Here is a 23,320-nt window from a genome sequence, read left to right as displayed (position 1 = left end):
TCTCGGCTTGCGCCTCGACTTAGCAATCTTCACAGTCGTCCAGGAATGTTAAGCTTTTCCTACCCGGTAAACAATGTACTATATTTGAAAAAAAAAATTGAGAGCAGATGCAGCAGTTAATGCGATTTTAGAGTACCTGGTTGGTCGCTCTAATATAATTCAAGCGAAAACTGATGCAATGGAAAACAAAGAAGATAACGTTGAAATTACTAAAGGATCTGGAAATGAATCGGAGAAAGATCTTGATGCAGAAAGAAATTTAATAATTGCTACTGAACCAAAGTCAATCTCAATTAAGGAAGATAAAGAATTCGTAAAGGGTATGTAAAAGCTTCTAACTGAAGTAGGTATTTCTTATTCATTACACCTTGTTATATATTTTACAACTATTTTTATTTTCTCTCATGTTTACAGATACAATTCAAGAAGAGAACGTAAGAATAATTAATACCAAAGAAATAATATGCCAATTGTGTTCATCCAGTTGTGCACAACAAAAAAAAAGGGAGTAGTGAAATGTTGTGCAACAACTGCAATGCTGTAAACAACGTACAACAAATAATCGACTTAGGAAAAGAAGAAAATTGGCGTGGTCAAGTCACTAAGGCATCAAAAAATACAACTAAAAATCGAGAACAAAATCTGCAAAGTTATCAAAATACTTGGATCAAAACCAAACTACTTTTGATTCACTGTTTCAAGATAATTTGCAGAAAGTGCCTATTCTGAAGAATGGAAATGCTTTAAATTTAAAGGTAAAATTAATCAGTTTATATTAAATATTACTTTGTGTTGCAAAATAGTTAATAGTGAATAATTACTTAATTTAAATGAACTCAGTTCAATCAAATTATGAATTTATTACGATAAACAAAATAATTAAAATATTTAAAATTTTATACCGGTTTCTTTTATTCTAGGGTGTGAAAATTAAAAAACAATTGTATTCATTTTATAACACGTGTGCAATAGATTCAATTGTACAATCGTTTATTGTTGGAGCAATAGACCTTTCTGAAGTCGAAAATGCATTAAAAACATTACAAAAGGATTGTCCATTTATTGCACTTGCACTATATATAAAAAAGATGGGAGTTGCACAATATTATGTAAAACGAGGCAGAATTTTACTGGAGTTTCATGAAAGTGCTATACAGAAGACACTAAACAAAACAAATAATGAACTTCAAAAAGTAATACACGTAGACTGCAACACAAATGCTTTTGACATGATGTTAAAATTAATTGAAAAATTACCAATTAACAGAATAGTCATAAACTGTAATAATGGTTGCCCTCAAAGAACCCGAGAAACGAATTATTATTTTTTGGATAACTTACTCTTTAAGGAAGCTTTAAGCGAAGTGGAAATGCAAGAAGCATTAACAGCTGACAGAGATTGTAGCAGAAGAGGATGCTGAGGACAATCAGAAGTGCAATATGATTCAAGTGGTACGTTTTAAATGATTAAAATCAACAAAAGTATTTTATTTTTCACGTGTACACATAAATTAAAGAAAATCCATATACTTAAAATAATTTCTTTACAGGTCCAATTATCTTAATTCAATTAACGGACATCAGGACCTTAACTCATCTGGATAACATCCCGATAAAATTTCCCGATGTACTTGGGACCTCTGATTATTATTTACTGGTAGGAGTAATCCGTTACATTAACAATGACCTTACGTCGACTAATGGATTAGGAAAACTGTCCATGGGACACTACACAACAATCTGTCGCAGAAATAATCTGTGGACCGAGTTTAATGATCTCAATGCAGGAACACAAAGAACTCTAACCAAAGATGTGGACAAAAAAGTCAACATAGAATTTCTAATATACATTAAAGTTGAAAAAACGTATAAATAAAATCAATTAAATCTGTATCACCATGCCTTTATATTTAGACTGTAATTCTTTTCTACATTAATAAAGAGCACCAAATTTGATCTCACGATGTCTTATTTAGTTATTTGCACATAATTTGCGCTAAATTGGATCACTAAAAATTTTCGTTTTTATTACTGTTTAAAATTTTAATGTTTTATAATAATCTTTATGGTACAAAATTAACACCAAATGAGCACTAAATTATTGCATAAAAAATTTTTCGATATTTTAATTTTTAAAAGTTTTGTTTATAACAAATTGTTTAAACAAATATTTTATTATAATGTTTATGGTAAAAAATTAGCACTAAATGAGCACTAAATTATAGCCTATTTAGAATATGCATAATTTTATTTTTTCATTGTGTACTAAGAGTGGACAAGCCAGCTTAACGTTAAGCTGGCTTGTCCACCTGCTTTTTTAAATAAATAAAGAGCACAAAATTCAGGATATGGATATTTTGTTAGCACTAAATGAGCACTAAATTCTAGCATAAAATTTTTTTCTATTTTTTAATTTTTTTAAATTTTGTTTATAACAAATTGTTTAAACAAATATTTCATTATAATGTTTACGGTACAAAATTAGCACTAAATGAGCACTAAATTATAGCCTATTTAGAATCTGAATAATTTTATTTTTTCATTGTGTACTAAGAGTGGACAAGCCAGCTTAACGTTAAGCTGGCTTGTCCACCTGCTTTTTTAAATAAATAAAGAGCACAAAATTCGGGACTGCGGTACAAAATTAGCACTAAATGAGCACTAAATTATGGCATGAAAATTTTATTGTTATATAAAAGTGGACAAGCCAACTTTACGGACCTTAGAGTCCTATTTGTTTTCTATATTCGTCGCCTGCTGTCTTATAAATTCTAAAAGTCGCAGATTAAGGATGTATACCCTATTCCACGAACATACGCCTGTTTTGGATTAATTCGACAACGAATATTTTACTGTACAAAATAAGAAGAACGAAAGTAAATGGCAAATTACATTGTTGTTTATTGGAATAATTATTAGCGCCATTTACTTTCGTACTTCTTAAGTTGCACAGTAAAATATTCGTTGTCGAAGTAATCCAAAACAGGCGTATGTTCGTGGAATGGCCCATACCAGAAAGAACTTATAACAAGAAAATTTTCAGATTTAAATAACTATTTACCCTTTTAATTTTTATTATAATGGTGAATTCTGAATCTGAGACTTTTCAGTTTGATCAAAATAAAGATTGTTAGAGAATCTTAAATTATATTAAATAATTAAATTTTAATATCAAACGCAATGATATAGTGTTGAATATCCCTATCTTCTACTCGCTTTGCAACAGGTTCTTGAGCGTTGCCAGCGTACTTGAGCGTAGTGAGAAACGTTCAACAGATGTTCCCATTCTTATTTGTAAATTACTCCGCGATTTAAAAAAATATTCCGGTGTGCGTTCCTTTACGATTTAACAGACAAAAAATAAATTGAAAATAAAAGTTGGCAAAACATTAAACGCGTTTTATTTTCAAAACTGCTTTTTTTCAAAGGCGGTAGACATTGTAACTCAAAAACTACTTGACCGATCCACCTGGAATTTAGTATATATTTCCTTTGAACATTTCGTCTGGTAACGCTGTCGAGATATTTTTTATTTTATGCTCTTTTTTGTTTAACAATAATAAATATGTTGATAATCACCCTTTCTTGCAAAAAAGTCAAAAATCGTTAATATTAATAAACAATTAACAGCGCTACCTCGATAAACCCATAAGCTAACAAAATCTTTTTGAATTTTTTGTTTAACGTGATCCAATCATGAGTTCCGATGTCCACCGCAAAATCCACTGTTTTTTGAGGTGTCTTTAAAAATTTGCCACCGTTTGGCTTATTTTTTATACTTTCCTTGAATTTTTTTATTATTCTACGAATTGTACTGAATATGCTTATTTAATTAAAAAAAGTAGTTCTACCATACTTTTAAAAAAAATCACAAAAATATGCTTGAAATGTTGATTTCAAACCCTAAATTCCCCCCTTAAGGATAACTATGACAATATTGTTTTCACCCAATTTTGAAAAAATGTGACAATTTTGAATTATCCACGTCCGTCTGTCTGTCCGTGCGTCTGTCTGTATGTCTGTCTGTCAACACAACTCCTCCGTCATTATAACAGGTAGAATAACAAATGAGGTGTGGAATGAAAGCTTTAATTCCAAGAATGGTACCTACTAAAGGTGATAAATTTTACCTATGACTTCCGGTTTCAGAAATACAACCGGAACTACTGTTTTAAAGTCACCGGAATAGTACAAGTGATATATTATTGGACGCGCCTTAGCAATACGAGAACAATTATTATGTACTTCCGGTTTCATGACTGTCTGTCCCTCTGTCCGTCCGTCTCTGAAAATAACTTCTATGTTATTAATACAGATAGAATAACAAATGAGGTGTCGAATGCAAGCTTATAACCCAAGAATGGAATTAAAGATGAGAAATTTGATCTCGGACTTCCGGTTTTAGAAATGAAACCAGAAGTTCTGTTTTAGAGTCACCGAAATAGTACAAGCGATATATTATTCGAAGCGCCTTAGCAGGACGAGAACAAATATACCCTTCTGGTTTCATGACTGTCCGTTGGTCCGCGAATATAACTCCTCCTTTACTAATACAGATAGAATGACAAATAAGGTGTCGAATGGAAGCTTATAACCCAAGAACGGTATTAAAGATGAGAAATTTGACCGCGGAAGTAGAAACCGGAAATACCGTTTTAAAGCCACTGAAACTTAACAAGATGAGAACAAGTGTATAATTTTGGTTTTTATATCATTTCCGGGTCAAAAGACCTAACCGGAAGTGCCATATTATAGTCGCAGAAAAAGTACATATGACGTATCAATCGTAGCGTATTGAAAAGTCAAGCTTAAATCATTAGTTCCGGTTTTGAAGTCATTTCCGTTTAAACAATTATGACCGAAAGTTGATAAAAATAACTAAAAAATTTGTAAAATAGTATATAAATCGACGCAAAGTTACACGGACGAAAGAGTTCAAATGATTATACTTTCGACCACTTTGGGTGAAAACCTTTATGGACCTACGTAGGACCTACGTAGTCCAATTATTTGTTTTGATAGGCAACCCATGCTAAACATATTTGTCTATGTATGAAATTTAATAAAAAATAATGTTTCATTCGGAAAGCAGGTAGGTACTAATAATATCCTTATTATATGATATCATTATAAACAAATTTGCAACGTCATTTTTATCAATAAATTAATAATGTGTTTCCCTTGATTTTCTATACACTCAGTTACTCTACGGAGCATTGATCAGATTAAGTGGTCTATATCATATTGCGAAATACTCATTCATATTATTCTTATAGAATGCAACAGGTCTTCTAAATTTACCGGAGAACGTGGAAATCGATTTATGTTTAGACCTACCACAATCCACGCATGTTCGATGGGTGACAAATCAGCCGATCTTGATAGCCACTCCAAAGTATCTAAACCAGATCCTTGTATGAACTCAATGGTGTCACAAGCAATACTAGGTCTTGCATTTTCCTGTTGAAAGATCGCATTTGGAATGGTTATAGATAGGGATGTAAACTGGTTACAGTACTTCACCAATATATCGTCGAGCTGTCAAACTGACGTTAATAAGAGCTACGTTAATAAGAGGTGATCTGCTTCTCAAACGTATAGGGGAGTGCAATTAGAACGAAAACATGCATTGTTTCGGAAAAATTCAAACAAGCTTATATTTTTCTAAAACTTTTTTTGTTAGTTGATATACATGTTAAAGTAAAAAGTTCTGTTCGCAGATTTTGCCGCTAATTGTTTATTAATTGTTTAAACAATAACAATTGTTTTGTATAAATAATTTTAAAAATATCCTTAAATTCATCATTTTACTTTGATCAAATATGTTTTTATTTTGTTTTTGATTATGTTGAATCCGAATATGGCATTGCAATTTGAAAATTCTTATACAGAAGCTCTTATACAGTGTGTCTGCGTAGCTAGGAACCACATGGAAAACTTTTTTATTATCAATTTTACGAAAAAAAGTTATTCTTAATAAAATGCTCTGGACAGTCAAAAATCTAAAACTTAACCATCAGATATCACATTTTATCAATTTTATACGAGTTATGCCAAAAATATGAATTTCGTTAAAGAGTAAAGTACCTTTATATTCCAAAATATCAAAAAAGTTGCTTGAAATTAAAAACTATGTCTAAATATACAATTAAATCATTCTAATAAAAAAAATCAAGTTTTTCTCAAATTACGGATACTCATCATCATTTTATTAATATATAAGTATGATAACTATTTTATTATCACTTTTATGAAAAAAGTTATTCTTTATAAAATGCTCTCACTGGTCTAAAATCTAAGATACAACCATCAGATATCAACCTTTTTTAATTTTATGCGAGGTATGAAAAAATATGAATTTTTCTTAAGAGTTAAGTGCCTTTATTATTCACAATATTTTAATAAGAAGGATGTAATTAAACACTAAAACATTTTTTTTTAATTCCAAACAACTTTTCTTAATAACAATTTTCGATATTGTGAAATGTAAAGGTACTTTACTCTTGAATGAAATTCATATTTTTTGGCATACCTCGTATAAAATTAATTAAACGTGATATTTGATGATCGCATCTTAGATAATATACGATGCAGAGTATTTTATAAAGAATAACTTTTTTTCGTAAAACTGACAATAAAAAAGTTATCAATAGGTTCCAAGTTACGCAGACATACTGTATAAGAGCTAAAAAATTTTTTTTTGCTGAACATTTAATATTATTAAAGCTTATTATTAAATTTATTTTAGGTAAGTTTTACAAAAAAAAGCTTTGATCACTTTGTATAAACATTTTTTTAGCTGGTAATTTTCAGTTTTTGTTATCTTTCTTAATTTTCTTAAAAAGAAATAGTTTATTTCATTTCTAAAGTAAAATAATTCAGTGCATTTTAAAGATTACATACTAAGCTTTAAAAAAGCCATTATAAAACTGTAATAGATCTGTTTAAACTTGAGTAATACCGTCATAAAGTGGTGGTAATTCTATAATACTACGAATATTTCAAAAATTACATTTTTTTGAGACGTCATATCATCTGAATTAAATTTTTGAGATTTTTTTTTTGATTTAAACATCATTTAGTAAGATGCGTGAAAGGTAAGTTGTACAAAATTGAGAGTTTTATAAAAAAAATTGTATTAGTTACACATTTTTAAATCATTTTTAAACAAAATTCTTTTAAGGCTCACTTTCCGCCCACACCGTACTTATGCTCATACATTTGATTTCTTTCTATTATAACCATAAGATAGCTTAATTATTATTCTTTCATGTTCAATTTGTAAAATTTTATTTGATTCATTGGTTAAAGAATTACATTAAAATAACTCAACCGTGCACTTCGCCGTACGTTAGTTTACAGTGCGCTAATGTTTGTGAGAAGGATGGTTTTAGCGTTATAAATAAAACATTATAGAAGATACAGATGTAATTTTAGAAAATTCTTTATAAAAGGTTTTTTTTGTAAAATTTTCTGAATTTTTCAATGGTCAAGTCAGTTTTTTTCTAAAATTTATATTTTCGGAGTTATTTAAAAAAACATCTAATTTCGTAGTTCATTTGTTTAATAAAAAATGAAGCACCCACTTCTCGAGTAGAACTTTTTGATATATTGTTTAATAAACATTCCTTAATGAAATTACAAAAAGTTCTATCTTGTTTGATTTTTTCCAAAGTGAAAATCTATATGCACTCCCCTAGTATTTATAGTAGGTACCCAATACCATATAGTATGGTATAGTTAGACCCAAACCCAGACATCCAAAGTGAAAGTTATCCTCCAACACCAAATTGTTCTATATGGTCCATATAACGTTCAGAAAAAAGTCCCACCATTTTAAGCGTCGGGTTTGGGGGGGGGGGCGAGTGGGAGAAATCTCTAAATTCGTAGTTTTTTACGTTTTTCGTCAATATATCTAAAACTATGCGCTTTAGCATGAACAACTTTCTATACAAAATTGTTCTACATTAAATTTGAAATAAAAGAGGCCCTATGCATAACCCTTCTAAAATGAACGGTTCCAAAGTTACGGAGGTAGTATAGTCTAATTGGTCCAAAAAAGGCCTAACCCAGACATCCAAAGTAAAAGTTTTCCTTCAAGACCAAATTGTTCTATATGGTCCACATATTGTTTAGTAAAAAGTTACACCATTTTGAGCGTCCGGTTTGGGGGGGGGGGGGATGGGGGAGAAGTCGGTAAATTAGTAGTTTTTTTAAGTTTTTCGTCAATATTTCTAAAACTATGCTTTAGCGTAAAGAATGTTCTACAGAAACATGTTCTACATAAAATTTAAAACAAAAAAGGTTCTATACATAATTGTTATAAAATCAACGGTTTCAGAGTTACAGAGGGTGAAAAGTGGAGGTTTTCGATACACATATATGTACCGATTTCTCCCCCCTCTCCCCACAAACCCGACGCTCAAAATGGTGTGACTTTTTTCTGAACATTATATGGACCATATAGAACAATTTGGTGTTGGAGGATAACTTTCACTTTGGATGTATGGGTTTTTGGTATAGTTATACCATACATTGTCCAAAAAATATAAAAAGTATCGAAAAGCTCGACTTTTGACCCTCCATAACTCTGGAACCGTTGATGTTATAACAATTATATATACAAGATTTTTTGTTTTAAATTTCATGTAGAACATTTTTGTATATAACATGGTTTACGCTAAAGCATAGTTTTAGAAATATTGACGAAAAACTTAAAAAAACTACTAATTTACCGACTTCTCCCCATCTGCCCCCTAAACCGGACGCTCAAAATGGTGTAACTTTTTACTGAACAATATGTGGACCATACAGAACAATTTGGTGTTGGAGGAAAACTTTTACTTTGGATGTTTGGGTTAGGCCTTTTTTGGACCTGTTATACTATACCACCTCCGTAACTGTGGAACCATGCATTTTAGAAAGATTATGCATAGGGCCATTTTTATTTCAACTTTAATGTAGAATAATTTTGTATAGAAGGTTGTTCATGCTAAACCGCATAGTTTTAGAAATATTGACGAAAAACGTAAAAAACTACTAATTTACCGATTTATCCCCCCTCTCCCCCCCCCAAACCCGACGCTCAAAATGGTGTGACTTTTTTCTGGACATTGTGTGGACCATATAGAACAATTTGGTGTTGAAGGATAACTTTCACTTTGGATGTCTGGGCTATGCCATCTTTTAGATTAACTATACTATACTAATAATGCTTTACGACATTCAACAGTCAAGTCTATATTAAATATATGAGGCATTGATCGGATTAAGTGGTCTATATCATATTGCGAAATACTCATCCAGATTCTTCTTATTTGTAGAATACAACAGGTCTTCTAAGTTTGCTGGAGAACGTGGAAATTGATTTAGGTTTTGACCTACCATAATCCACACATATTCGATGGGTGACAAATCAGCTGATCTTGATGGCCACTCCAAAGTGTCCATACCAGATTCTTGTATGAACGCCATGGTATCACGAGCAATATGAGGTATTGCGTTTTCCTGTTGAAAGATCGTATTTGGAATGGTTTGTTGGTAGGGATGTAAAACTGGTTCATCAGAGCCACCCAAACAAAACCTAGATTCATCACATATGAGGACAATGTTGTCTGCTGCTGAAAATGAGCGCATAGAGGTAAGACGTTTTCGAGGAGAGAGATGTAAATTTTGGTGTTTCGATTTCCATCCCGGAGACCGTTCTTAAAAAAAGATTATATTAATAATTCTGGGAAAATTGTATGACGTAGATTTAATAGGTTCTTCCTCTACATGTGCCTTGCCCGTTCCGAACGTTGGCGATTGAGATGACTATTCTGACCTTGTTTACGGCAAATCTGAATAGTTCGGCAGATGACAATCCGAACCATTGCCGCAAGTTTTGGAGCCACGAGTATTTTCTCCTCCCTGGACACCTTCTGCTATCTTTTTTCCCTTGGATGATTTGCTGTAGTATTCTATATTTGAGGAGCAGACTTTCTATATGCATTTTGTCCAGTTTTTTAAATTTTTAACTAAAGATGGCATCGCAAACTATATGTATAGAGCCACCATTTTGTGTCACAAAAGAGGTTCTAAATGCATTCGGTTGTCTGAAAATTAAATAAACAAAATGCCTTGAACTTTCTATGTGCTGTATGTCCATTGACGGTAGACAAACTAACCGAAGTTTGTCCGTGCGCTATGGACTAATTGCGATTTGTTTGTCATTGGCAGTCATTGTCGTTGTATACTTGGTGTCTGTACTGTTAAGTTTGTTTTATGTGCGTTTGTTTTTTCCATTTTTTAACAAAACAATATAAAATAATGGATGTCGTTGTGACATCTCGGCGCATTTATTTATCATCTGAAAATAATATTACTATTTTATGAAATCTGTACAATCAGAGTACTGCTGAGAATTTGAAAGCTAATTACAAGTATTTTAGTAGGATCTTTAATACTTATTTTAATATTTCATTTGGAAGCCCTGCTACTGACGTATGTGGCTTTTGTGTCAGGACCCAAACTTCTATTAGCTTTTGCAAAGACAAAACTGAAATAGAGAAACTAAGAACTTCTCTACGTGTACCTACATAAAGTAAGGGCCAAACAATTTTTTAAACTAATGAATGAAAAACCGGAACACACTGTTTCTTACTGTTTTGACCTTCAGCAGGTTCAAGTCTTACCGAAAGTGCCTATTCAAGATGCATTTTACGCACAGCAGTTTTTTTTTTATTGTTTTTGTGTAACGGATGTGGATACTAAAAAGCCAGTTTTCTACACCTAGATGGAACATCAAGCAAAAAGGGGATCTGCAGAAATAAGTCCTGATCTATGTAATTTTCTTAATAAATCTGAATGTGCATCAGATATAAAACAATTAAGACTATTAGCAGATGGATGTGCGCTTCAGAATAAAAATGCACACATCATGCATATACTCATGTTATGGCTGTACAGAGATGCCCCACAAAATATTTAATCTGTGGTACTTATTTTTCCGGTACGCGGATATTCATATTTGCCAGCGGACCGTGTTTTCGGACAAATTGAAAATGTTACACGATCCTACCGTCTACAGTACAATAAAAACCCCTACACAATATTATGACATTTACTCCAAGAAGGTAGAAGTTAAACAACTTGGTAGAGACTGGACAGTTTATGATATAAAAAGTGCGTTAACTAATTTAAAAAAAATTGAAGGAATCAGTGCAGCCAAACGAATCATTATTAAGAGATCACAAAACAACAACGACATTTTGCTTAAGACCGAACTGTTCTACAGAAATAATGATCCATCCAAACAATTCCAAACATTATTGAAACGTGGAAAGAAGCTTTCGACTGTAGAACTTCAAAACCAAATTAAACCAAAAAAACTCCAGAACCTCTCGAAACTCCAGAACTATCAGGGACGAATTGGGTCAACGATCCTGAGCTAACATGGTTAGAACCAATTCTTTCTGACACTGGTGAGCAAAATGGGAATCAAGCTGTCCTTGGTGAAACTGAGGATGATGATATTATCGAAGGAGCTGAGTGCTGTGATTGCAATGATGATGACAATGGGAACCTTTATGACATGTAAAATACCATATTGTTCCATTAATTTTTAAAAATATTTTGTATTTAATAATAAAATACTATTTGTATGAAGTTACTTGAGCTTTATTACATCGTTACTACCAAAAGTCAGTCATACCGCTTGTGTAGACAATCAAAATGCGTTTTGTCCAAGGATGACAATCTAAATGCAGTTTGTCCAACAGTTTTTTCAAGTTTTTTGGGATATTATTAATACTAGATTTTTGGCATATAGGTATAATATTTGAATGATTTTTTATCCATTTTTTAAGTATATCAGTTTTTCGTTTAATTTCTTGCCAAACGCGTAGCAGTTTTTCTCTATTTGCCAAAATTACAAAAAGTGGACAAAATGCATTTAGAAAATCTGCTCCTTATTTATTGTGCCTCATAACGTGACCCAAGTATTTCAAACTTCTTTAATAGGTTATTAATTAAAAAAAAAAATCCCTCGAAATAGGAGTACGGCAACAAACGCACATTTTTAAAATTACATAAAAAGGTAAAAGAGTTTAATGGACATAGCATACTTCAAACGAAGAAGTGACGCATTGAACAGGCAAGAAATCTTTTAACACAATGGAACTTAGAAAACATTATACACAGGTTACATACTGAGAAATGATAAGTACCTAGAAATATGCCCGACTAATAGTGAAAAAAAGATCCAGAGAAATAGGGAACTGAGAAGGAAAAGGCTATCGTGGCTAAGAAACATCCGACAATGAACAGGGTTAAATTTTGAACAGCTAATAAGAAACGCTGAAGACAGAGAAGAGTTTGCACTTGTAATAACATAACCAATTTCTATTGATGAAGGGGCACTTTAATAAGACAAGAAATTAGTTCCCTAATTACACGTTTTATCCTGTTTTCAATGTTAGCTAGCATCGTCATGTCCTGTGCTTATGACATGATGTATTTTCTTTTCTTACGATGGCATTTCAAAGTTCTTCTTGTAATAAAAAATATAATATAACATGTATCCGTCGCATTTTTGTAAACTTCACTTTTAAAGTATTCTGCATTTATTGCAGTAGTAACTTTCTTTTTATCGCTCTCAAGAATATTTATTTAACGTTTGAATTATAAAGCGAAAATTATATTTAATACTTTTTAGCTAATTCTTTAACTCAAAAATCGAATAGGAGGTCAAAATGTACCCATCTGCTTGCCGGATGAAACGTTTTTTATTAAATTTCATACATAGACAAATATTTCTAGCATGGGTTGCCTATCAAAATCGTGTCATAGCTATACTAAAGGGGGGCCGAAGGGGTTGAAATCAATATTCCAAACACATTTTTTTAAAGTATGGTAGAATTTTTTTATTTTTAAATTAAATAGGCATATTCAGTACAATTCATAGATTACTCAAGAAAAAATTCAAGGAAATATTCTGAAAAATAAGCCAACGGTGGCAAATTTTTAATAGACACCTCAAAAAATTCAAAATAATTTTATTAGCTTATAAGTTTCTCGAGGTAATGCTGTCAAGTTTTTTTAGTTTTATCTAATTTTGACATTTTGATATCACTCAGAAATCTAAACAAAGGGTTTTTTTTTTGGAAAAAGGGGTGAAAATCAACATATTTGTTATTGTTAAACAAAAAATAAGCATAAAACAAAAATATCCTGACAGGATTACCTCAAGGAATGTCTAAAGAAAATATATACAAAATTCCAGGTGCGTTGGTCAAGTAGTTTTTGAGTTACAATGTCTACAGCCTGAAAAAAGCAGTTTTGAGAAAAACGCGTTTAAAGTATTGTCAACTTTTATTTTCAATTTCTTTTTTGTCTGTCAAATGGTAAAGTGATGCACACCAAAATATGTTTTTAATCGCGGAGTAATTTACAAAAGAAAATAAGAAGAGCTGTTGACCGTTTCTCACTACGCTCAAGCGCGTTGTTATAAAACGAGTCGAAGGTAGGGAGGTAGGGAGATAGTGTTAAATAGCCCTAGCTTCGACTCGATTTGCAATAGGTTCGCGCCAGCACGCTTGAACGTAGTGAACAACGGTCAACAGCTGTTTTTATTTTCTTTTGTAAATTACTCCGCGATTTAAAAAGATATTCCGGTGTGCATCATTTTACGATTTGAAAGACAAAAGAGAAATTTAAAATAAAAGTTGACAATACCTTAAACGCGTTTTCCTCAAAACTTCTTTTTTCAAAGGCTGTAGACATTGTAACTAAAAAACTACTTGACCGACCCACCAGGAATTTTGTACATATTTTCTGTAGACATTCCTTGAGGTAAAGCTATCGAGATATTTTTTGTTGTATGCTTATTTTTTATTTAACAATAATAAATATGTTAATTTTCACCCTTTTTTACAAAAAAATTCGTTTCTGAGTGGTATCTGTTCCGTCTCCTTATGGTTTAGTTAATTTTTGTTTCGATTTTATTTTACATGTAGATGCGTATCAGAATATTCCTAAAGCTTGGGTAAATTATTTTCCAGAAATATCTTAATAGATTAAAATACATTCATTCTTACCCATAGTTCTGGGTAATATTTGTCAATTGTATTCCTGATTCTCTTTATAAAGTTAGGTATTTGGAAAGTTTGTGCCAGGCAAGCTATGTTGCTGCTTCTTAGAAGGACAGTGATGACGATTTGTTAATTACGTTTTTTTCCAAAGTGAAATTTTGTAGAAGAGATAAAGACATTTTTTGCTTTCCCCACCACACGGGATTTCTGGTCGAGCGCTTTTTGCAATTTTAGTGAGTAGTAGCGAACAAAACTTTGATCTGTAAACACCTCTAGCAATCAATAAAGAGTTCTGTCGAAAAGTGTCGCCGAATATTATTTTAATTGCTAAAGTAATATTTAATAGCATCGTATATTTACGGTAAACTAATCGTGAATCAAACAGTATCAAAAAGTCAAAAGTCGATAAAACTTAAAAAACTCGACAGAGTTACCTCGAGAAACTCATAAGCTAACAAAATATTTTTGAATTTTTTGTTTACCACGATTCAATGATAAGTTCTGATGTCCACCGCAAAGTTCATTATATTTTGAGGTGTTTTTTAAAAATTTGCCACCGTTGGCCTGTTTTTCAGTACTTTTCCTTGAATTTTTTCTTGAGTAATCTATGAATTGAACTGAATATGCCTGTTTAATTTAAAACTAAAATAATTATACCATACTTTCAAAAAAAATGTGTTTGGAATATTGATTTCAACCCCTTCAGCCCCCTTTAAGGATAGCTATAACACGATTTTGATAGGCAACCCATGCTAGAAATATTTGTCTATGCATGAAATTTAATAAAAAAATGTTTCATCTAGCAGATAGGTACATTTTGACCTCCTATTCGGATCTTAGACTAAAAGCAAACAAGATACATTGTAATATTCAATAAAACTCAAGTTATGTTTATTTTGTTGATATGTTTTCAGTAAATACGCACCATGAAATAGATGAGTGCATCAAAAATGTCTACAATAGAATAATAACTTCGTTATTTTTTTGGCAACAGATTCCAACTACCTACACATTATAGGAAAAGTATAAAAAAACAAGCCACGTTTAATGAGTTCCGTGTATTTTTAATAAAAAAAACACTATTTTATCTTTTTCAAAACTTTCCTACCTATAAATATTATCAGTAGTAATTGCACAAGAGCTCTAAAATTCTATATTAATTTTAGAGATCGAGTGCAATTTGTTGCGATTATTTCATGAATAAAACTGTTCAAAACCAAAATTTCATTGTAATTTATTTATGTAAGTACAAATTAGCACAATTAAACACAGAGTTGTTATAAATATTTGACTGTTGAAAGACATCACTTTTATAATTTTATCATTAATGTCACTGAATGTATTTTTTCATAGCAACGAAGGGCATCTGACGTAATATACTTGACGACGGGAAATTATCAAAAATTATCAGTTTAATTTTTATTTCTGTAGCTTTTTATTAGTCAGAATCTCCTATGAATGAAATAATCAATAATTATCCGGTATAATATCACAAGAGAGTGAGAATAAATTGACAATAATGCGACAGTTTTTCGAAAATTTGTTGTCTGGCAATAGACACGAGAGCCCGCAGGGCTCGAGTGGCTATTGCCCAATGACAACAAATTTGAGAAAAAATGAAGCATTGTTTTCTTATTTATTTTTACTGTCATACTTACATATAAAATTCAAGTCTTTATATAAAAACAGTCAGCGACATTGATCCCAATTAATGTGACACACATTTTTCAACTTGTCAAAGTAAAAAGCACAGTTTAGCAAATATTTAGATGAAGATATTAACAAAATATTAGTTAGTTTATTTATAAATACAGTTTTATTCATGAAATAACCTTACCGAAGAAAATCGAGCGCTTAATTTGCCTATTTGTGTTCTCCTCGTGACAATTTGACATTAGATACAGAACGAAAAGTATATTATGGATATTTCCTTAAATGTGACAGTTGTCAAAACTAGGAAACTGGTTGCAATTAAGGAGATGGGTACGAACTTTCGGCTTCAATGCTATTTAAATGGGAATAATTTTTTTCGAATCTTGAGAAAACTAATAAGTATTTTTGAAAAATTTAAACGCATAATGAAAGATTATGTTATTACCGAGGGCCGAAAGTTCCTAAAAACTTTTATAATGTTTATTTTAATAAGTCACAGGGGTGAAAAACTAAGAGAAAATTTAGTGTGATTTTTAATTTTAAATATCTCATTCAAAAGAAACTTTTTATTTATTCTAAGGGACTTTCGGCCCTCGGTAATAAAGTAATCTTTCATTCTGCGTTTAAATTTTTCAAAAATAGTTGTTAGTTTTCTCAGGATTCGAAAAATTGATTACATTTAAAATAAATTGAAAATTTTGACCGGCGTCAAAATTTTGCATTTTGACACAAATAAACGTTCAACACGTCAACAGTGCAATCATAGTGGCCTTACCGTAAACCATACATTTACGGGCTGCCAACAGTGGATACACCAGCTATGTCCGGAAAAATATTAAAGACGTCGCCTAAGAAGCAGATCTTCTAAACCTGCTATAGTTCCTTAGATTCTCAAATGTCTTAGAATAAATGACATCTACCATGCCAATGGCCTTAGTTATCTAGGCATTTAAGCTAAGTAAAAACAACTATGATACAGAGAAACTAAAAATGTCGCTTTAGTAAATTCCATAGAGGATTTAAAATATAGCACGTAAGAAAAAGTTGTAGAATGCATGCCCAATTGCCAATGGAAATGAAGCAGATATCTGATAACGATCGGAAATTTAGAAAATGTAGAATAGGCGCTGGCGCTGACTGATTAGTAATTTTCTATAAATAATTCTTGGTAAGGAGACAGAAAATATTTTTTGACTTCTAACTAGTGTCTTAATAACGCATATTAATTTAACATACATAATATGCAATCTACGCAGAAGTTATTCTAAAATTGGATGAAAACTTGACTGATAAATTTAATAAAAACCTTTTTACTTCATTTTACAACTACTTAATTTATTTTTATAATTCTAATATTTTTTTGGTATAAATAGGAGCTTACCACCAATTACAATTGAGTATGTTCCATATAATAATTTGTCCTTACTGCACTTACACAACAACTGATGCGTGACAAACTTGTGGATTTAATGGAAGACTCACTACCTTATTTAAAGTTATAAAAACAATACAGGTATCTAAATATATTTCGAAAACTAGACGGTTGCCAAAGTCGCACTGGCGAAAAATGAAGTTTTTAGCGAATTTTACGATTTTATTATTTGAAAATATCTGATATAGTCCAGTGAAATTGTATGTCAACTTAGTAAAATAAATACCACAGTACACAATGATAAAGACAACGCTAGAGGAAATATACATGACACATTGGCCGTATTATCTTAATATTTTTCAAATTTTAATATAATTTATGGCATACTGTATAGTTCATTATTATGTTTTTCTTGTTTAGTTACCAACTACATAATAGTATACTTTATACCCGTGCGGTCATAAACTGCACTTTATGGCCCGCACAGGCATAAACACAAAATAAATTATAACTTTTAAATAACGTTCCACATTTAGCCATACGGCTCACACTGTAACATTTATTATTAAAGTTACGAAATGTGAAATGAAATTATTATAACTTCTTCTTCTTAACGTGCCCTCTCAGTCCCCTTGACGTTGGCGATTAAAATGGCGAAACTGTCTCTGTCTTGAGCTATTCTAAATAGTTGCTCTGCTTTCTTTATTCCTGTCAACTCCCAGATATTCTTCAACCAAGAGGTCTGTTTTCTACCATCTCCTCTGCGGCCTTCGATTTTACCCATCATAATAAGTTGAAGAATATTTTATAGGTCGCCCCTTGCTCTCTCTCCTATGGCGCTACAGCCCAAGTCGGGCCCTGGCTTCCCCCAGCATTCGCCTCCAAGTATCTCTATCTCTTGCTGCTCTCCTCCAGCTGTGCACCCGGTCTCCCCTTACTACGTGTCCAAAATAGGCCATCTTTCTACATTTGATGTTATCAAGCAGCTCGTGAGCAGCATTTGCTCTCTTAAGGACTGCTACATTTTTCAGCATTGCCGTGGTGGTTTTATGATATATGTCATCTTCTATACTTCCAGAATAGTATAGTGTGCCTTCATATTGTTCACGTGTTCTCTCTCCAGGCTACCGGAGCTCACTGATGCCCATTATATTATTATATAAATTTTTATACGTTTAACCTCTTGAACTACTGGTTCACCTCTGTAACTAGGTAACCTTTGGTTATACAGTACAGTGCACTTGTCCAGAAACAATCTTTTTTTTTGAACAACCACGTGGCCGCAAAGACATGTAGTCTCATATTACCTTCAAACTAATTTTGTCTTAGTCAATAATGTAATAAAGAATAAATATATTTGGGAACAACAATCAACAAGAGTGGGCACACTAAAAAAGAAATAGAACAAAGGATCGTGAGGGGAAATAAGGTGACTGGTTGCCTCTAAACCTACTTCCACTTCCACTTCGTTTTTTTTTCTTGCATACAGGTGCATCTGCCAGTACATTTCTTTCGTGTTGCAGTTAGTCTTACTCTTAGCAATTCTGCAGCACTTCTCTCTAAAAAAAAAACAATAAGATTACATCGATTGACCTGACGCCTCCTTTATTTTGTTCCGTTATTTGGATTTATGATGTAACCAAAAACCGATGTTTGTGCCTAAACCCGATGCTATGGTCAAAAGAAGTATCTAATCAAAGAAAACATCTAATCTTTAAGTCCATCTTTAAAAGTATAGTGCTCTATGGATGCGAAACATAGCAACTTACTAAATACCTGGAAAGACGCCTACTTGCATTGGAAATGGAAAGATCGGCTAGAAAATCAAGGTTTGAAAGAATGAAAAATGACCAAATCAGAAATATAATGGGAGTCAGTCAGCCATCATAGACGAAATCCAAAGGAGACAACTGATCTGGTATGTTCATGTAGTAAGAATGGGCGGCGACAGGCTGCCAAAACAAATTTTAAAATGGACGCCAAGGGAAAGAAGGAAGAGAGGAAGGTGGAAACAATCCTGGCTAGGCGGCATTCAGAAGGCAATGTCGAAATGGAATCTTCACCTTGGCGAATGGAACGACCGACGAAACTGGAAGCTGGGAACTGGAAGGCGAAAAACGCCTAAAAAATTATTTTTGATCTTCTACGTGAGTAATTAGCAGATTCACCAGTTCTTACCGTGGACTTCCACCAAATACACCAAATATGAATGCAACTTTGTTCATTAAAAACGTCTCATTCGGTGCTTCAAGGAAAAAATTTAAAGCAACTTCTCCAGACAGAACTTTAGACTTATTCGTCTATTATTCTTTTGACCTTTGCGTCAAATATTCGCTCAACTGATGGTAATTAGGTATTCTTATTTATCATTAAAGTCTCCTTTACCATTCAATATTTGGACTATAAGGAACTCAGAGAAAACGATTCAGCTAAATCGCCGAAATATCCAAGCAGCAAAGTTTCATTAATATATTCTGCACGGTTTTCTGCCGTCGAGTTTAGTAATTTGTCGTATTTGTGATGTATGTGATTCATATTGATTTGTAATAGGCGTTCAATATAGCCAATTTTAATAAATTGTCAAAAAAAGACTGCGGTCTAAGTTTGACTTCTAGCAGCCCAGAGAACAATCTAGATTTACATTGGGATACAGCTGTATCCACCATTTACTAAGTAGTAATAAAGAACCTGATAGAGTAGTCTGTAGAATACAACAAACCATTTACACCGATATTCGTATCCTACAAGAAAATTTTATACTATGTGCCAGTAGAAAACACTAAAAGTATATTGACGTAATGTCTAATAGACGGCTTATGACTAGCGTAAGTCAATCTGAACACGAAACAAATAAATTCTATACGCTGTGAGCTCGTACGTAGAGGGGATATTTATAAATTCGTGAGCGCCAGTAGTGACAAGTCTGTAAACGTTTACCGGAAATTTGACATAAATGTCAAAGTGATTAATTTTAAATTAAAATTAAAAACATTAATTATAAAAAATATTAGTTGATCAAAGCTGTGGTATATATTTTTACCTTAAATATACTTACGTTTTAAATACTGAATTTGCGTTTTTTAATGTTCTGTAATATGTAATTATAAATTAATCTTGGCGCCATCTACATGATAATTGTGAAAGTATCAGAAGTAAGAAATTAATATTTCATCAATAGAATGTTAAAATGATTAGCAAAATCTTAAAAAAATCTATTACAATTTAATTACTTTTTAGCGTTGTAAATATTAAGCGATAACAATTAAATAATAAATTTAAAAATTACCGGTGAAAGTTGAATTAGTAACCGCTAGGAGCGACACCAGCGAAGCTCAGAGCGTATATACAGCAAGTAGTACAGCAAGGAGATACAGTCGTTTCAAAGCTATTAATGACAGTTTAAGAATATACTTGTAAGAATACAGACCTATGAATATACTGTTGTATAATTTTTTGTGGGGAAAATTTAGTAAATAAATTTATATCAGAGACAATGAAATTATAGATTTTCATCGTCCTGTATATGACCAAAAATTGTAATAGGATAATTTAGTTGGTAATCAGTGTTTTCGCGGAAAAGTGAAATCGTTAAGAAAGTGGTTTTCTTAATGGGTTTTTGAGCGGACTTAAACAATGGTGCGGTCAGATTAGACAATACCGTTTATTTCGCTTTGCAATGGACAATAAGACATTTTATAAAAAATTCGAAGAAGGTTAAGCGGTAAACAAATTTATTGAGTTGAGAATGTAAGGCTTTTTGTTTAGCATTTTGAAACAACGAAAGTAATTTGATGTCTCCAAGAATTTAACAAAATGGAAAGTTGTATACAAATTAAATTGGTTCTTGAGAAATGATAATATGGGTAGTGGGTAGAAAGGATGTTTTGTGATTGGTGGAAAATGATGGATGGAAGGGATGAGAGTGTTGAGTCTGATTTTGACGAGAAAAAAAATAGGCACTGTGTAATGAATATCTGGAGACAGCAGTCCAGTTTTTGAAAAGTGAGAAGTCAGTGTAAAGTGGTGAAGTTGGCCTTTGCGAGCAGAATCAAGTTGAAACGAAATCGTTGACAGAGTTGAGAAGTTAATTTTCCTGTGTCCGAGGAAGATTCCTGTGTCTGTCTAGAACGAGTAGCCGATTGGTATCTATTTGCACAAGATATCGAGCAGAGAGAAAACTGAGTCGAGAATTCGAGCGAGTCCTGTTTGTTTGTTTTGTGAAGCAGTTTGGACGAGAGGGACCTTTCGCAACATCCTAAGAGTACGTGTAGGAGAATCGAGGACGACGCAATCCGGGAAAAGAAGTAGAGAAGAAACAAAAAGGTTAGTCAAATCATTTGTGAAACGGAGAGAGTTTGTTTATATCCACACCATATTTGCTTATTTTTTTTATTGAACAGTTCTATAACATAATTAGTCATTCCAAATTTTAAAGAAAAAACAAGTAATCAATTCAAAAGGAGAAAAGTAAATTTTATTAAATTTTGTAAGAATAAATAACCAATTATTTAAATAATTTTTTTTGTTAAAACAGAGAAGATATCAGAATTAAAGCTTAATTTATTAGCTGATAAATAGTTGCAACAAATCTAAATTTTTAGCATATTTTAAAATCTTATGTTTAAGGTATATTGGATAAATAAATAATATTTTTAACATTTATATGACATTGTGTGTTTAATTTTCCTGTTTTGTCCTGGAGGAAGTAAGCAACAAGAGATACCAGAAGCCACAAACCAAAGGCAAAGCATCAAAAATAAAATAGCCCTGAGAATAAAGTTTATTAGAAAATTTAATTTAAATTTGGTTTTGTTTTACATAAGCAAAATTAAAATAATTAATTAATTAATTAAATTAAGAATTTGCTCATCAATCTCATAAAAGAGAGAAATACAGAGCATAACAATACACAGAATGAGTATGGTACCAACATAAATGGAAAGAAGTCATTTGAGATTTGCTAATGACATTCTCCTTATATCCGATTTTTTGGATGATGCAATATTACAAATTTGGACAAATTTTATCACGTTCCCTTGGACGTCGGAGTAAAGATCAACGTAAGCAAGACTAGTCTGGTCCTACATCGTAATATTGCCGTTGATCGAAAGGATATTGAACATACTTCTTTGTATAGATACTTAGGTATGACATTCGGTGAGGCAGCGATACACAGACATGTGAGCTCCCACGGCGAATAGAATTAACCTGGGCAGAGTTTGGTAAATTAAATGATATATTTAAATCGTACCTATTGTTCAAGCAATCTATATAGTGTAATAGGTAAAATTTGTAGCTTTGGGTGTTCTTCTTTAATATTAGGCCGGCAGCTGGTGTTTTCTGGTAATTAAATATGTAGTTAAAAAATTTATTTATACTTAGGTAAATACCGTTATAGCAGGACATGATATTGTATGTGTTAAAATTAATTTTATCAATTTTTTAATAACATTTAACCTCATAGGGACCTCCCTCTTACCGCATGCTTGCATTAATAACTGATGTAGAATAGCTTTTATAATTAATCTTGTTATTGTTAGAATTACTGATACTAAAAGAACTTTATAAAAACACAGCTAGATCTAAAATTACTTTAGGTATACAGTTCAAAACTTTTAAAATTCAGCACAAAATGCAAGCATGTCCCCGCTCTTTTTATTTATTAAAAATACAAAATCTAAAAATATTTTTTTAATCGAGTCTTTTCATTAGTACACTTATGCTTGGAAAATGAATTGCACAACACAACAATTACAATACTGATACACTTAACTCATTTTCTCCTTCTTCCGTATTTTCTTCGTCACTATCATCGCCCAATTCAATAATAAATTTATTTCTACCATTAATGTGGAAGTGCCCAATCTTCTTATAATATTCCTTCCACTTTGATCACTTTGGCGATTCTTTTCTGCCAGTCTACTTTGGTAATATTGGCTACTTCTTTTTTAAATATCTCAATTACCTTTTTGTCAAATTTAGGAAATGTATTTGAACGCCTTATACTTGGTTTTAATTGTCCCCAAATTAACTCAATAGGATTGAAAACACAAAAGTAGGGGGGAAGTCTCAATATAGTGTGTCCATGCTTTTCGGCAATACTCTCTAGAGCGTATAATTTGCTAAATTGCTTCGTGTGTAGAACTTCAATAAGTTGTTTTTTTGTGTAAAAATCTTCGAAATATAAATCATTTTCCATTAAAAAATTTTGCAGGTCAGCTTTCTT

The 23,320-nt window shown here is 31.9% G+C and overlaps 2 protein-coding genes across 3 annotated transcripts in view; one reads left to right on the top strand and one right to left on the bottom strand.

Moving 5' to 3' along the window:
- The window catches only part of LOC114328092 (proton-coupled amino acid transporter-like protein CG1139), a 170,757-nt gene extending 153,470 nt beyond the window's left edge, over nt 1-17,287 (bottom strand). Inside the window, exon 1 of one of the 2 annotated variants that reach the window (XM_028276848.2) lies at nt 17,104-17,287. The gene's annotated coding sequence lies outside the window, so the exon portion shown is untranslated. The remainder of the gene's footprint in view (nt 1-17,103) is intronic. The other variant, XM_028276850.2, reaches the window with a different exon arrangement.
- Nucleotides 627-1,881, top strand: LOC126881466 (uncharacterized). The gene is made up of 2 exons (XM_050645743.1): nt 627-755; nt 921-1,881. The coding sequence occupies exon 2, from the start codon at nt 1,089-1,091 to the stop codon at nt 1,419-1,421; it is 333 nt and encodes a 110-aa protein (XP_050501700.1). The 5' UTR covers nt 627-755; nt 921-1,088; the 3' UTR covers nt 1,422-1,881.
- Nucleotides 17,288-23,320: the final 6,033 nt, after the last annotated feature.

Source organism: Diabrotica virgifera, chromosome 3 (assembly GCF_917563875.1).
Source record: "Diabrotica virgifera virgifera chromosome 3, PGI_DIABVI_V3a".
Lineage (NCBI taxonomy): Eukaryota > Metazoa > Arthropoda > Insecta > Coleoptera > Chrysomelidae > Diabrotica > Diabrotica virgifera.
Note: the sequence above shows the minus strand (reverse complement) of the source record. Positions and strands in the feature narration are given on the sequence as shown.

Coding starts and splice junctions, on each gene's coding strand:
- LOC126881466 (XM_050645743.1), top strand. CDS start 1,089: ATGGGAGTTGCACAATATTATGTAAAACGAGGCAGAATTTTACTGGAG.